General features: G+C 46.3%; 1 protein-coding gene across 1 annotated transcript in view; it reads left to right on the top strand.

Annotated features, from left to right (window-relative positions):
- Nucleotides 1-14,491, top strand: part of LOC311326489 (ecto-NOX disulfide-thiol exchanger 2-like) — a 137,795-nt gene that overhangs the window by 86,636 nt on the left and 36,668 nt on the right. The window contains exon 4 of the mRNA XM_084459386.1: nt 8,993-9,124. Within this exon, the coding sequence (XP_084315512.1) occupies nt 8,993-9,124 (132 nt within the window). The remainder of the gene's footprint in view (nt 1-8,992; nt 9,125-14,491) is intronic.

Consider the following 14,491-nt stretch of genomic DNA (forward strand, 5'->3'; position numbering starts at 1 on the left):
GGCAAAGAAAAAGAGACAAGATGGAGGGCAAATGGAAAATGAAATGCTTGACTGAGATGTCAAGATGCGGCGATCTCATTTTGAATCAACTCTCATCTATTTTTCAATTTTGAAGTGCGATGTAAGTGCTACCAAAGGTATGCCTGACCATGTAGAAATTCATAGGTCTTTCCTCTGCATTGTAATTAAGGCCCGTTAAAGGATAAGGACACTGAATTTCATGTTTAGTACTAATTTCACCAAACACACAACAGCCATCTCTTCACGCTGTAAACCTCTGCGAAATTTCACGGAGGTTTACAGCGTGAAGGGATGGCTGTTGTATGTTCGGAGAAATAAGTTACTGTTGTTTTGAAATGCAGAGGCGAAAGGACCTATGGTGTTTACAGGACGACTTCAGAGCTTGGTAAGCATAAACCATGTAATTCCTGAACTTGAAATCCACGTATATCATACTTTTTAGATTTTTTTGTGTGTGCCCATAGCTAGCAACGAGCCAGGGTGCGCGCGCCGACGTTATCGACACAGAACTCTGTACTGCACAAAACAGAAATATTTTAACCTGTACTAGTCAGATACATGCCAGGGAAGCCAGGAATAGGGCTAAACATGAAATTCAGTGTACTTATCCTTTAATGAAGCGGGTTCGATTAATGAAAGTGAATGTGGAGGAGGGAGAGCAGAGATCCGGAGGCGTCAGAGAGCAAATGGTTCCAGTCTGGGAGGATACTCCAGCTCAGTCCACACCCCTCTCATTTATAACAAACTATAAGCAGCGGCAGGCGGCGGCGTTATAGCTCAGTTGGTAGAGCGGGTCGTTCAGTGATCGTAGGGTCGGTGGTTCGAATCCCGGCTCCTCCTGACTACCTGTCGAAGTGTCCTTGGGCAAGACACTGAACCTCAAATTGCTCCCAATGAGCAGGCAAGCGCCTTGCATGGCAGCTGCCGCCATTGGTGTGTGAATGGCGCTCTGGGCCAGTGTAACAACTGGATGGGGAGCGCGTTACAAATGCAGTACCTAAGCACACTTATCTCTTGGTATGGATGCAAGATGTGGATATACTGTACATCTCTCAGTGCTGATGCATGGGTCTTCTTAGACACCACATACAGTACAGTACTGTGTGCGAGAGAAATAGAATCTGTGCGTGCGTGCAAGCGTTCTTTTGCGTCATCGTGAGTGCACGCGTTACCAGTCTTCTCACACACTCTACGCCCACAGTTTTCAGACAGACGAATTTATAAGCACACAAAGGATGATGCGTTTGAAGCTACTGCTTTCATCTCTGGAAAGAGAGCGTTTGGTTAGTTAGTGTTACTGAGATAGGAGCTTCTCGTGGGGCTTTTACAGAGATGATGCATACGGTATTAGAAATCCTAGAAGGAGAAAGGTCCCACTGGGTATAGAGGAGGCTGCTGTTTGCCTAAACCACCATATTTCATATCCAAGCGTAGGCATATGTAATTATGATATGTGGGCGGGCAGAATAACGAATATGACCCTGTCACCCCTGAGCGGTGCTTTTCTTGATGGTAATGCCTGATTGATATGGATGTCCAGTGATCTATGAAGGTAATCAGAACCGCACTAATGGCCGTCACCTTCAGGAGCCTGTTGAAGCTGTTAATCTCCCTCACCGGTCATATCTCCCTCCATAATCTGACGGAAGGTCACTTCATTAATGAACACATCAGCCCTGCTGTCTCACAAACACCAACCGTGTGAGTAGCAGTGTGTATTCTCTGTTGTAAAGCTGGGGTCTCTGTAGGGCTGTTTGTTTTGACTGGAAGCCTCTTTTTCTCTATTAAGATAAAGGCTTGTTTTCTCTATTGGGCTAAAGGCTTGTTTTCTCTATTAGAATAAAGGCTTGTTTTGGTTGTTCTAGTCCTGTTGTGACTGGGAGGCTCGCCCTGCAGGGGAGCGGAACGGCATGTGGATCGGTCCACACGTCACATGGCTCTGATGAATCCATCAAGCGCTGTTCTGACACTGCATAATAGATGAGCCAGTAGAATCAATAGAACCCATGTGAATGTATGAAGTGCCTGATTTTGATTAATCTCGGGCTGCATGTCGTTTCTGCTCCAGCTTTGAGGGATGAAGTCTTCATGGATTAGCTCACATCAAAGCAAGCGGCGCCTACATTTGTCATTTTTATTAGCAAAATGTGAGCTCTGCTCTCGACTGTCCTATGCCCTTGGAATAATTCTCTCTCATGGAAACTCAACGGGAACTTTTTCAATTACTTTTTCAGGGGGAGGTCTTTCCAGTCTTCACTATCATAATTACCATACAGTACATGTATCACTGCTCTCTCAAAGTCCCCTCAGAGTATTGGTCAGGCCTGATTAGTGAGATGTCCATCATTCTGCTGCATAATGATATTACCGTGACCCCGTTTACACCTTGCATTAAAATGCGTCTTGTATCGAGATTTTATCTAGATAATGATTTAGCCTGATTACATTTACACCTGGCATTAATATGCGTTTCGAGTATCTTCAACCCGATCCGTTTGAGATCAGATCGACTCTGTCATGTGTCCAGGCGACAAGACCTATCTTAATTTGTCAGACATTATTTCATGTAATTTCAATTCACAGCTATTTCAGTGGCATGACTAGCTTCCGTCCTACCAGTCCTGAACAGAAACAAGCCAGCCACGCACATAAGCCAGGTTTGACCTGGCCTGGTCATGATTATGTGTGTACTGTAGGTAGCCAGGCTTGTATGGCAACAGCCTCCAACTTTTTTTACACCAAGGACCTGTTTCACATTGACACACATGATGAAATCATGAACAACAAAATACTTTGGATTCGGAGGTGACCATTTCTACTATGACCACTACACCCCTGGCACCGTTTTTAGTCAATATTTTATTGTGAACATACATTTGAATTTCTGTTTTCCATTAAAGAAAAGTGACATGTTTTATATGCTGCCAATTATGTCAATAGAAGAAAGAAAATCGTAATTGGCTAAAATAATAATTGAGGACTGGAGATTTGAACTGAATGAACTGGAGAGTTCCTTTAGCAGCAGGTGAGGTGTGACTGCTGTTCCTGGGTGTGTTCCTGTTTTGGAGCCCTAGAGCCCCAAACACACACAAACACACAGAAGCATGCGCACACACACACACACACATTCACACGCACGCACACATGCACACACACACACACACACACACACACACACACACACACACACACACACACACACAGGCAGCGTTGAGGGACAAAGGGCCTCCATGGCTGCTGAACTGGAGCAGCAGTCCTATAATTACAGCCTGTTAGAGAGGGGCAGAGATGGGACAGGAGGTGTGTCAACATGAACACACACAGGAGCTGGATGAGACTGGTCTAACGGCCAGACAGCTGGCTGCTTCCTGTCACGCTGCATCTGACCGGGGAACTGTGACCCGTGTCTGGAGTTAATTAAAAGGTCCCTAGCTGTGGTCCGATAGTGACCTGGTGACAGTCTTTTGAGCAGATCCTCTGACAGACTTTGTCAGGATCCAGTCGAGCTGCTCTGCTTTCCTATAGAGGAGGGTTATAGGCAATCAAAATGGCCATCGGGACGCTCGGGACGAATCCCGAAGGGCCGGTCCTCAAGTGGGCCGGCGTGGATGCCCGCACGAGCACCACAATTGGAAATGCCCCCCCCCACCCCCCCGCTCAACAAATCGCCCGGAAAGCCCGGTTTGAGTGGGCCGACTGGGGCTACATTGCCCGACCTGAATTACTAAGCAGATTCTGGATTATCAGAAATTGAGAAATCAGACCTTCTTTATACAGTTGTTGATAAGGACCAGTAACCTTAATCATAACAATCTCTCCGTAATCTCTCCATATCTGGACCCGACTGTATCCTCCTATCTGAAATCAATATTCCCGAGACAGATACCTGCCCTTCACATCTGTTTGGGATTCACACTCACAGCCATGATTGTACGCGTACACACTACCAAGAGGTCTGGATATGGCGCAGATCAATAAGACAACAAACCACCTGTCATACTAAACTAGACTCTTTCCAGGGTAGAGATCTGCTGTGTTTACAAGATTCATAGAGGTAAGTGAGATGATGCATTACAGCAGTAGACCAATACATGGTCATTATATTAGGTAATCTGTGCCTGCCTGCTGGGTTCCATCCTAGAACCTTATTGTCTTATTGTCCGAGACATTCTCCTTTAATAAAGCCATTTCTCTGTGGTGGCCAGTGGCTATGCTGCTTCATTACGATCAATGGTCCAATCAATGTGTTCCAGAGGGTAATCTCTCATGAGGTAATCACCCTGCTTCTCACTGTCGATAGTGTCTCTGTGATGGATTGTTTTATCAATTTTGATTGGATTAATTGAAGACGGTGAATAGGTACTTTGGCTGGCTGTGGGCCCTCTGAAGTACTGTAGTTAGGAAAGTGCTTGCTCATTCAAAAGGAGCCCCATGGGATGGTGTTGACTGGAATGTCCAAATATCTGAGGTGTTTTGCGAGACAGTTTATGTATAAAATGGCGTGGTTGTTGATAGATTGCTGCTAGCGGTATAATCTGTGTCTCTGTCCATCACATCCCTCTCTGAAAAGCAGAGGAAAAGCCCTTCTCGCTGCTTCACTCTTCTATAAATGGCAGATGGGGATATAAAGAGAGGTTCTTTACCAAATATCACCCTACCCAGGGAAATCCTGAATAAAATACTGTAAAGACAAAAAATACAGCTTTTAATGTTTGTCTGCTTTTGCTTTCATGAATTTAATTGCACAGCTCCTTAAAGTTATTCATTCATGTAAGACTAAATTATTAGCTCATTTAAACTACTTTGAGGAAAACTGATCAAGCAGTTAGCTTGTGTCAACCACTAATTTAATTAGGTTCATGATTTCTTTGCTCATGTCAATGTTCTTATTCAGCCAAAATGTAAACTTTGCCAACGTCAGGGAGATGTTTGCTTATTGTAAGAGTTAAGATCATCCCAAACATGAAACAGAAATCAATGTAGCATGTAAATAGGGTCATAGACTGTAGGGTAGTAGTGGATGAATGAATGAATGAATGAATGAATGAATGAATGAATGAATGAATGAATGAATGAATGAATGAATGAATGAATGAATGAATGAATGAGTTGGTAGTGGTAGTGCAGCCTATTACTGTATTGAATGTGTTGCTTTGTATTTTAAATAGTATTTGGAAGTATTTTACACTGAATTCTTTGTTTTTAACCAGTTTTTCCTATACAGGTACCTTTTAGGGACGAGCATCGGAAATTAGCTTTAGCTACAAATGCCATGGTGTTGCACAAATGATTTATTCATGTTTAATGCATCTGTCCCTGCTAAATAAACAATACATGAAATGAATAGTGTGATGAGGAAGCTGAGGAAGAGGTTTCTTTTAATATGGGCTCCATTTGCCCCCTTTCACCTTCCTCTTCTCTGTCCTCTCTCTCTCTCTCTCTCTCTCTCTCTCTCTCTTTCTATCTCTCTCTCTCTCTCTTTCTCTCTCTGTCTCTCTTAGAGGCTGTAATTGGCCAGATACATTGTAAACTAAATGATTCTCAGTTCTTTCATCCTGCTGGGCCTGTAGCCAGCATACCTTAACTGCACCCTCACTTCCCCTCAGGATCCTCACTCACCACCTTCCCAAGCATTTATTTTTCTGAACCCCATTTTCCAAAATGGATTCTGTGAACTTCAGAGCCAGACAAAGCACAGGCACCTAAAATGACGCCTTTTCCAGTCAAAGCATTGATTCTCTTCCGTGAAGTCATTTGACCTTCAGATGAATTGAAATGCCGATGTTGCTGCATTGTAAACGACAGAGGTGTAGTGCATGTTTTCCACGCTGAATGGACATTGGCAGTGTACGTACCTGTACCTTTCAGTGTTTCACTGGCTTCGATTTCTCCACATTGCAGTGTGTGTGTGTGTGTGTGTGCATGCGTGTGTGCGTGCGCATGCGTGTGTGTGTGGGTGTGTGGTGTGTGCGTGTGTGTGCGTGTGCGTGTGTGTGTGTGTGTGTGTGTGTGTGTGTGTTCTAACAACTATTCAGACACCTTCTGCTCTGTAATGGTGGGATTGTGATGAAGAGTGCTGAATAGAGAATGTCACAACTCTGTCCTCAAGGTCATCCTGACACACTCTGAAGCCCAGACAGAGAGAGAGATGGAAGATGGCCGGGATGAAGGAAGGGACAGACTTAGTCGCTCTCTTCTCTTAAGACGCCTAATCATCATACAGGGGATGGTGCTACTGTAGCAGAGCTAACCTTGACCCAGCACTGTCTGTCTGTCTGTCTGTCTCTCTCTCTCTCTCTCTCTCTCTCTCTCTCTCTCTCTCTCTCTCTCTCTCTCGCTGGAGCTGGATCCTATATGTAGGTGACGACGAACTGGGACTTTGTGACTGACTCTAAAATGGCTCTTGTAGTTGTGTCTCCCTGGCCTCTGTGTGCCGTTTGACTGCCCAGCAAGACTGTTTACAAATGCTCTCTGACCTGCAGTAAAACACAACGACCCCTCCGTCACACACTGCTAACAGCCCCTTTTAGCTGCCGTGTCAGTAACAGTAGTAACGTGTGTCTAGTATGTTGACGAGTCTCTTAGCCTCATCTATGCCCTGCTTGTTTCACCAGTGACAGAATGCTGTAAAACTGGTGTAAAACTAATACAGCACCTCTTCATCCCTCTCTCTCACCTGGTCATAACCCAGACACCCAGTAGAACAGCTAATGGGGCTGTAATTGTTAACAGTCTCTTGTCCTCTCAGCCTCTTGTCATGATCTGAATAAGGAGCAGGATGGCTGAGAGAGGATTTAGCTGCTGTTCACCATGGTAACACACAGATACGGGGTCTGTACTGAGTGTACCGAGAATGGAATGGAAGTGGGACAACGTAGCAATATTAATTACCACACACACTCTACACACACACCCCGAATAGTCAGCCTGCGCGCGTCCACACACACACACACACACACACACGCACTAGTGCATCAGCGTTAGCGGACTCTGAGTGCTGACACAGACCTCTGAAGTGTTCAGTGGTGTCCTGAGGCCCTGCTCCTCATTAGAACCCAGTGTGTGTTTGGGCACGGCGAGACAGCAGGGCCGTGCGGTGGCATGGCGAGACAGCAGGGCCGTGTGGTGGCATGGCGAGACAGCAGGGCCGTGCGGTGGCATGGCCAGACAGCAGGGCCGTGCGGTGGCATGGCCAGACAGCAGGGCCGTGTGGTGGCATGGCCAGACAGCAGGGCCGTGTGGTGGCATGGCCAGACAGCAGGGCCGTGTGGTGGCATGGCCAGACAGCAGGGCCGTGGGGTGGCATGGCCAGACAGAAGGGCCGTGTGGTGGCATGGCGAGACAGCAGGGCCGTGCGGTGGCAAGGCCAGCAGTCCCCGGGCAGAAAGACGTTTGAAGCCGTGCCAGAGGGAGAGGTCACCGAGAGGAAAGAACTGACGTCCACTCAGGGTGCTGAAACAGGGGGGTCTGGGTTGGGAGAAGGAGGTGCTGGTGTTTGAGTGTGTGTTTATAATGACTTCTACTCGTTTATTTTACTCGGGGCCATTAACTATTGGGATCTGAGAGGCTTTGCTTTGCTGTGTAAAGACTTTACACTTGGCAGAGAACCATATTGCCAGGGGTTGTGTGGGAGTGAGTTTCTGAAGTGGGAGGCCAGAGATTTGAATATCCAGGCTCTGGTAACTTATACATGCCCTAAAGTTTCTGGAGTTTTCTTTGGAGTGATCTTATTTCATTGCGTGTTATATTCTCCCCAATAGAGACTATCCCTTCTCTCTCTCAGCAGTGCTCATGAATCTAGGGAGAAATGTCTATATAACATCTACAGAGTTCTCATTGCTGTTCATTTGATTTGATTGTTTCTTTGTTTTCACGTGGACACTGTGGTCGATAGAGTGAGGGGGACAGCTGATGCTGCTGCTGTGGCCGTTTGGGGTAGTGGGTGTCAAGAGGTCACACTTAGGCGCCACAGGGGGGGGCTCTCCTCTGGGGTATCAATGACACATCTCTATGGGACACTCTAAACAGACACAACCCAGACTGACAACCATTGGTGATTGAGACATCATGTTAGGGTGACAGGCGACACATCTGTATGGTCACTCCTCGACCAATCAGGCTTCACTAGGCCTAAAAGAGGCAAGAAGTGGAGCAGGAGAGCCTTATAAAGTCTCAACCAAACCTCGAGAAATTTGATCGTGAATGCGGCAGCTTCTCGGTCGACAAATTGGTGGCTTCCAACCAGCCGCACACGCTGATAACCCTGAGAGGGAGAAGACTCTCTAGGCCTCGTCTTCGCACCCACGGCCGCAGCCAGCGGAGAGACAGGGAGAGACAGGGACTGTGTTCCATGTCAGCGAATCTCTGTATAATAAATCATCTTTCGCCGCTTCCAATCCCCTGTTGGGTGATTTCATCGATGATTATCACATCAAGAAAAAAGCAATTAACATCGTGGTTCTTAATTAGATGGTGCTGCAACTCTTTACTAAGGCTTACGACAAATTACACAACGCAGAGCAACAAAGAGAAGACCTCAAAAGCCAACGGTGCTACAGGGCTGGTTCTCTCTTGAGTGTTGCTCATTCTCGATGTGTGTGCGTGCGCATGCATGTGTGGCTCATTCTCAGGGTCTTTCAGTGTCAGTGTGCTGTCAGTCTATCGGGGATCTGCATCTTTTCTCACCAGAGGTGAGAAACCCCTGACTAGAATCTCCAAGGTGATAGCAGAGAAGAATTGTTGAATTTTTACTGTCAGCGGTTATCACAGATGAATAAAGAAGGTCATTCCGTCTCCTTGGTAACACAGCTCCAGAGGCTGTTGGTTAGAATGCCGATATTCAAAAGTGAAGCCCGGGTTTTTACTATCACCCGGTGTGCTATAATACGCCAGTATTCAGAAGTGATCTAAAATATGTATCTGACTGATATCTTTCTGTCTCTTTCTCTCTCTCTCTCTCTCTCTCCTGCAGAAGGTATTCGTAACATGGCCATGGACTCCAGTGCCATGACGATGCCCATGTCAGACCCCAACGCCTGGGCCACCGCCATGAACAACCTGGGCATGGCGCCCATGGGCATGACTGGACAGCCCCTCATGTCAGGTACACACACATCTTTCTAACATCACCCCAGAGCCTAGCACCATGTCTGTGTGCCCCCTACTGCTCTATGCCCATTTCCAGCAAGTTCAGCTGAGGTCAGGTATGTTGGTGGTATGTGGGTTCATGTTTAATATGTGTGTGAGGCGGTTAGCTGTCTGTATAAACAAGAGCTAATCTCGTCTGTACAGCCTTCAAAGTCCCTACATGAGTACTGACGCCAATCATGTTCCAGTGACTTAATTTAGCCCCCCATAACTATATGAATGTGTCCTTGGTTCACCGCAGTACAACATATGGCTTGTACAGGGGCGTAGGTTTGATTTGAGCTTTGGTAGGGACACACTGGGTTGTAGTCTGGATGGAATCTGGGTGGTGGCCGAATCAGATTAATTTCCGTCGCCACTGATTGGGCAATGTGACAACGAATGACGAGGTTTATCCACAAAACCTTCATCTGTTGAGTCAGACTATAATCTCACCTGTAACCCTGATGCATCTCCTGCCTCTCCTGATCCTGCCTTTCTGCTGCTTTGATCAAACAAAATTGTAATGTCCATTTTTGTCTTCTTTTTTTTCTGGGGGCATTTTGCCCTCCACTCACCATCTATCATAAAAGGGAAATGATTGACAACATCAAACAACTTTCAGACATGAAACACTCTTTTCAGTGTAGCCTACAGCCTATTCTGTGTAGCATATGAAATATGAACATAATTACGCCGGACTTGGACTATTGAACTGAATTGCATAAACAAACCAGACGTCTACGTCTGTCAACCAGGCCTTAATTCACAACCGTTTTGCTTTTGCAAGTTGTGAATGGTAATTAAAAACTACAGTTTTCACTCTGTATTATTTTTGGTAGGGACAATTCGTGTTTCCATGGCTTTGGTATGGACATGTCCACAGCGTCCATACCAAAAACTAAGCCTATGGGCTTGTATACTGTATATAAGCAGGTTTCATAGCTTCCCCTGTAGCTGGTTCATGTCAGGTCAGATGTGTGGGACATGATTTGTGGTTACACGTCGATGACATGGGTGTGTGAGTGAATAATTCTGCGTCTGGTAGACTGGCTGTCTGCCTGCATTAGCCCTGGCTTAACCCCTCTCCCTTCTCAACCGGTTCACGTCAGGTCAGATGTGGGAACTGCGGTATATGGATTTGAGTTATTTGAAATGGGATTTGAGAAGAGAATTGTGTTTGTGTTCACTAAGTCCACCCACGCATCTCTGCATAATTTAACCTCTTGCAGCTGTGCATATTAAACTTGCCCACATTCCCACTGAAGCCAGAGTGTCTCAGGCCATATTTTCCCTGAACAATATTGTCTATTTTTAACCTGCTCTGTCGGGCTCAGACACTACACGGTATGCGAAGGTATGTGGCTTCATGTTTATGACATGGGTGTGGTTATTCAGGGAGGGTAACAGCCAAACTGTTGCAGAGAGAGCGATATATTCAAGCACCCGTTGTGCATTCATAGTCCGACTAACGCCGTGCTTGATCTGTGTGGTGACTTTGCACAAGCCTAGTTTGTTTGCGTTTTGTGTGCAATGCGCGTTTCAGGAGCTCCCATACACGGCTAACAAAAATCACACTGTATAACAATCTATGACATTTCAAGATAATCTGTGACACCTCAAATCGGCATCAAATGTCTGATTTATGTTATTTTTTGTCTCCAATGTCTCATATGACACCAACTATAAACGGTCTATTGACAAGAGCTGTCCCCACTGCACTATTAAGTGCAGTTTAGAATGAGTATCTGTAGTATACTATTAAATAATATATTATACATCTCAGAGCCAGCTCATGTTTTCCAGTGGCCATTTTGATGTGCCTCTATACTCCTTCTAATAACAGTGGACAGGCTGAGCTGAGTCAGTGAGATGCTCTGTCTTTACCCCCAGACCGGAGATCCAAACAGCAACTTAGAGCCAGGCTCTGATTACAACCACTGCTGCTTGTTTGGCTCACTGGCAGGAAGGAGAAGCTCTGAGTGCCAACTCTTAATGACACAGTTCTCTCTGTAAGTGGACAAAAACCAGGCCAGGTCTAGCCGGGCTTATGTGCGTGGCTGGCTTGTTTATGTTCAGGACTGGTAGGACGGAAGCTAGTCACGCCACTGAAATAGCTGTGAATTGAAATTACATGAAATAATGTCTGATAAATTAAGATAGGTCTTGTCGCCTGGACACATCAGTTCCAATGCTTCCAATGCTAATCCAGCACAATGAGAGCGGGATAGTTAGCTCATGAGCTCACAACAACTAGCAGCAGCTTCTATAACATTAATGGTAGCGGTCAGTGACTAAAGCAGTTACACTGATGATAACATAAAGTCATCCCCACCGGGAACCCCGGTCTCCTGGGTGGGAGTCCAATGCTCTCACCACTACTCTACTTGTGCAGTGGAGATCGGCGGGTTGGTTTTGGTGTCCTTCTTCCAGTCCCTAGTGTGGGTTGGGGTTGGGACAGGATCTGATCTATAAGGCAAGGGGTAAAGGTTGGAGTTAAAGGATGATGTGGAGGTTTGGGGTATAGTCCCGTAAAGTCAATAACTGACAGAGCACCACCAGGTAACCATATTTTTACATAGTTTCTATAACATCCAGTGACAAAATATTGTCCACACCGAACCGAGGTTTGAACCAAAGCTTGAACCTGCGACCTTCAGCATGGGAGGCGGACGCCCTATCCACTAGACCACCGAGGATCTGGAAAACACGCGGTGTCATAGTGTTTTTGTTTTGATGTTCTGGGACCACTGCCTCTTGTGGTAGCAACATAGAACTGCAGGTTCTGGGACCACTGCCTCTTGTGGTAGCAACATAGAACTGCAGGTCAACAACACGACGGAGGAAGCCAGGGAGGGAGTAACAACCGGACATTTTCTATCATTGGAGCGCTGGCTTACAGCCGCGCACAAAAAACACTCACATTTGGCCCCCAAACTATAGGGGTCCAGTTATCTCCAAGAGAGCAGAGGAGATTTAAAAACATTCTGGAATGAAACCCAGACTTAAGTGGTGGTAGTGGTCCCCATGGTCTCCTGTGGTCAGCCCACAGAAGCACTGGTCCATATGTCATCTGTCACGGCAAGAGATGGATCACACAGACGTGTCATTGGTCCGTCCTTGGTAGAGGAGGGGAGGAGGGAGTGAGAGGGACCAGTGCTCCTTCTAAGTCCGACGATGTCCAGCCAGCGTTGGTTTAATGGTTCGGAACTGAGGGCTGAAGATGAATGACGCACATTGAGGCTACGCCGATAGCAATTCTCTGCTGGCGTTTATTGTCATTTCAATATCATTATTATCTTTGGGAGGCATCTATCAGGGTAACATTAGGTTCATCCTGGCCACTCCCCGGGTGATTTATGCTGCCCGGTGTCTTTTCTCTGGGCTGATTAGAACAGCCATCCTGAAGCCTTTAGTAATCACCTCCTTCATCTTTGTTTACATCAGCCTCTTCCCTCTCAGCATAGAAATACACTCCGGCTCATAGAGCTCCACTCACAGTCCATATTTCAACACAAGTGTGGCTTTGGAGGACGCTAGGCCACCTGTGATTTGCTTATTCTATTTCACTCGCACAATTTATTGATGCTGGAAGACTTGCTGTGCAGTAGCAGACTCTCCTATCTCTCTTAACTGCTCAGAACCAAATGATAGCTTTGCTGAGCGAGTTATTGTGGCAGTTAAGAGTGGTATAGTGGTAGTGTGTTGATGTGATGAAGAGAATCACAAGTGTATGTGCGTGCGTGTGTGTGTGTGTGTGTGGTGTGTGTGTGTGTGTGTGTGTGTGTGTGCGTTTAGTGCGTGATCTGTAAGCCAACTCATGTTTGTCAGCCCATCATTGATAGTAGCCGCGGGGGTGTGAGTGGTGCGAGAGGCCGTGTCAGACCGGTAGCGTGTTTGAGACGAGGGACAGGGAATGCCATGAGAGTCGGGTGTGACAGCTGCCACCATATTCATCACCTGGACAAACAGCTGTTCTCTCTCTCCTTGCGTCTCTCTCTCTCTCTCTCTCTCTCTCTGTCTGTCTGTCTTCCATATCAATCTCTTTCTCCGAATCCAATCACCCAATAACTAGTTTACTGGCACGTTTTAGCTGAAACAGCTCTCGGCACCACTGCTACAACATCCAACCAAATCAGGACAAATAATGTTCATCTGTGTTTCACGCTGCTCCCCAGAGAACATCTACACACACACACACAAACCTGCAAACACACATGCACTTACACTAAATTTATTCCAGTGTGTGAGTTGGATCTTTTTCTGAGCCAGGATTGTTTGTGACTCTTTACCGCAGAGCTGGGCTGAAGGAGAAGCCAGATCTAAGCTCAGCCATTTGGATCAGAATCAGAAAATTGCAGTGAGCGGACAGCTGGATAAACAGATCTTTGTGCAGAGGCCAGTTATGCGTGTCCGCTTTTCTGCCGTGGCTTTGAACAGGACCTCACAAAGTCAGCATAACGTCTACGGGGATGACTGGATCACTGGAACATGAATACAGGGATATTGACCGGGAGTTGTATATCTCGTGATGAGCTTGTAGTACAGAATGTACAGCATGCCAGTCATGTAATCACCCAAAGCCAGGCTTCCTGCAGCTCTGGTCTCTGGTTGAAACTGACTTCACAGCAGAACTCTTTCTTCTGGAGTATCTGTGGTCCTCTGTGTTGGTTGGAGAGGAGATGACAGCAGATGACTGGAGTGCACATATGGTCCCATTGGCCCAGAGAGAAACGGAGCATTACATTACAGTAGCATTTGTCATGCCTGTTTGAAAACCTGAATCAAGACCAACATGCCCAGACTGTAATTAAGAGCATATCATGAGATCTTCCAGGGCTTCCCTGTCAATCTCCCTCTCTCTCTCACAGTGTAGAGTGGAGACCTCCCAACAAACACACGTGTTGTCCAAGACACTTGAGCACGTTGCACCCTGGTCTTGATTTGTTCTGTGGGACGGAGGTCTGGCTGCTGCCATGACAGCCATGACATTGTCCTGCCTTCATAGAGCCAGCCTGCAGGAGCCAGACACACCAGGTTTAGACGGCCAGCACCCCAGCTGGAGTTGGATACAGGGTTCTAAGACCGTTCTCATAGTGAGACACTCACTCATGCTACTCAGAGAACCGGAGTTATGCAAATAACCTAAAGTTTTGTGGAGAAGGCAATCCAGAACCAATATTTTTAATTTTTAATTTTACTAGTGCTCTTTATTCTTTTGTGTGTATGCATTTGATTGCTAACAGAAAAGCAATAAAAGTATTATATTTTTAAAGACTAAATAAGATGCATTTGTGGAGCGCCGAGGAGGACAGAACTCATTGTCAAGCCACGCACACACACT

Source organism: Borostomias antarcticus (genome assembly GCF_949987555.1).
Source record: "Borostomias antarcticus genome assembly, chromosome: 28".
In the NCBI taxonomy this organism is placed as follows: Eukaryota; Metazoa; Chordata; class Actinopteri; order Stomiiformes; family Stomiidae; genus Borostomias; species Borostomias antarcticus.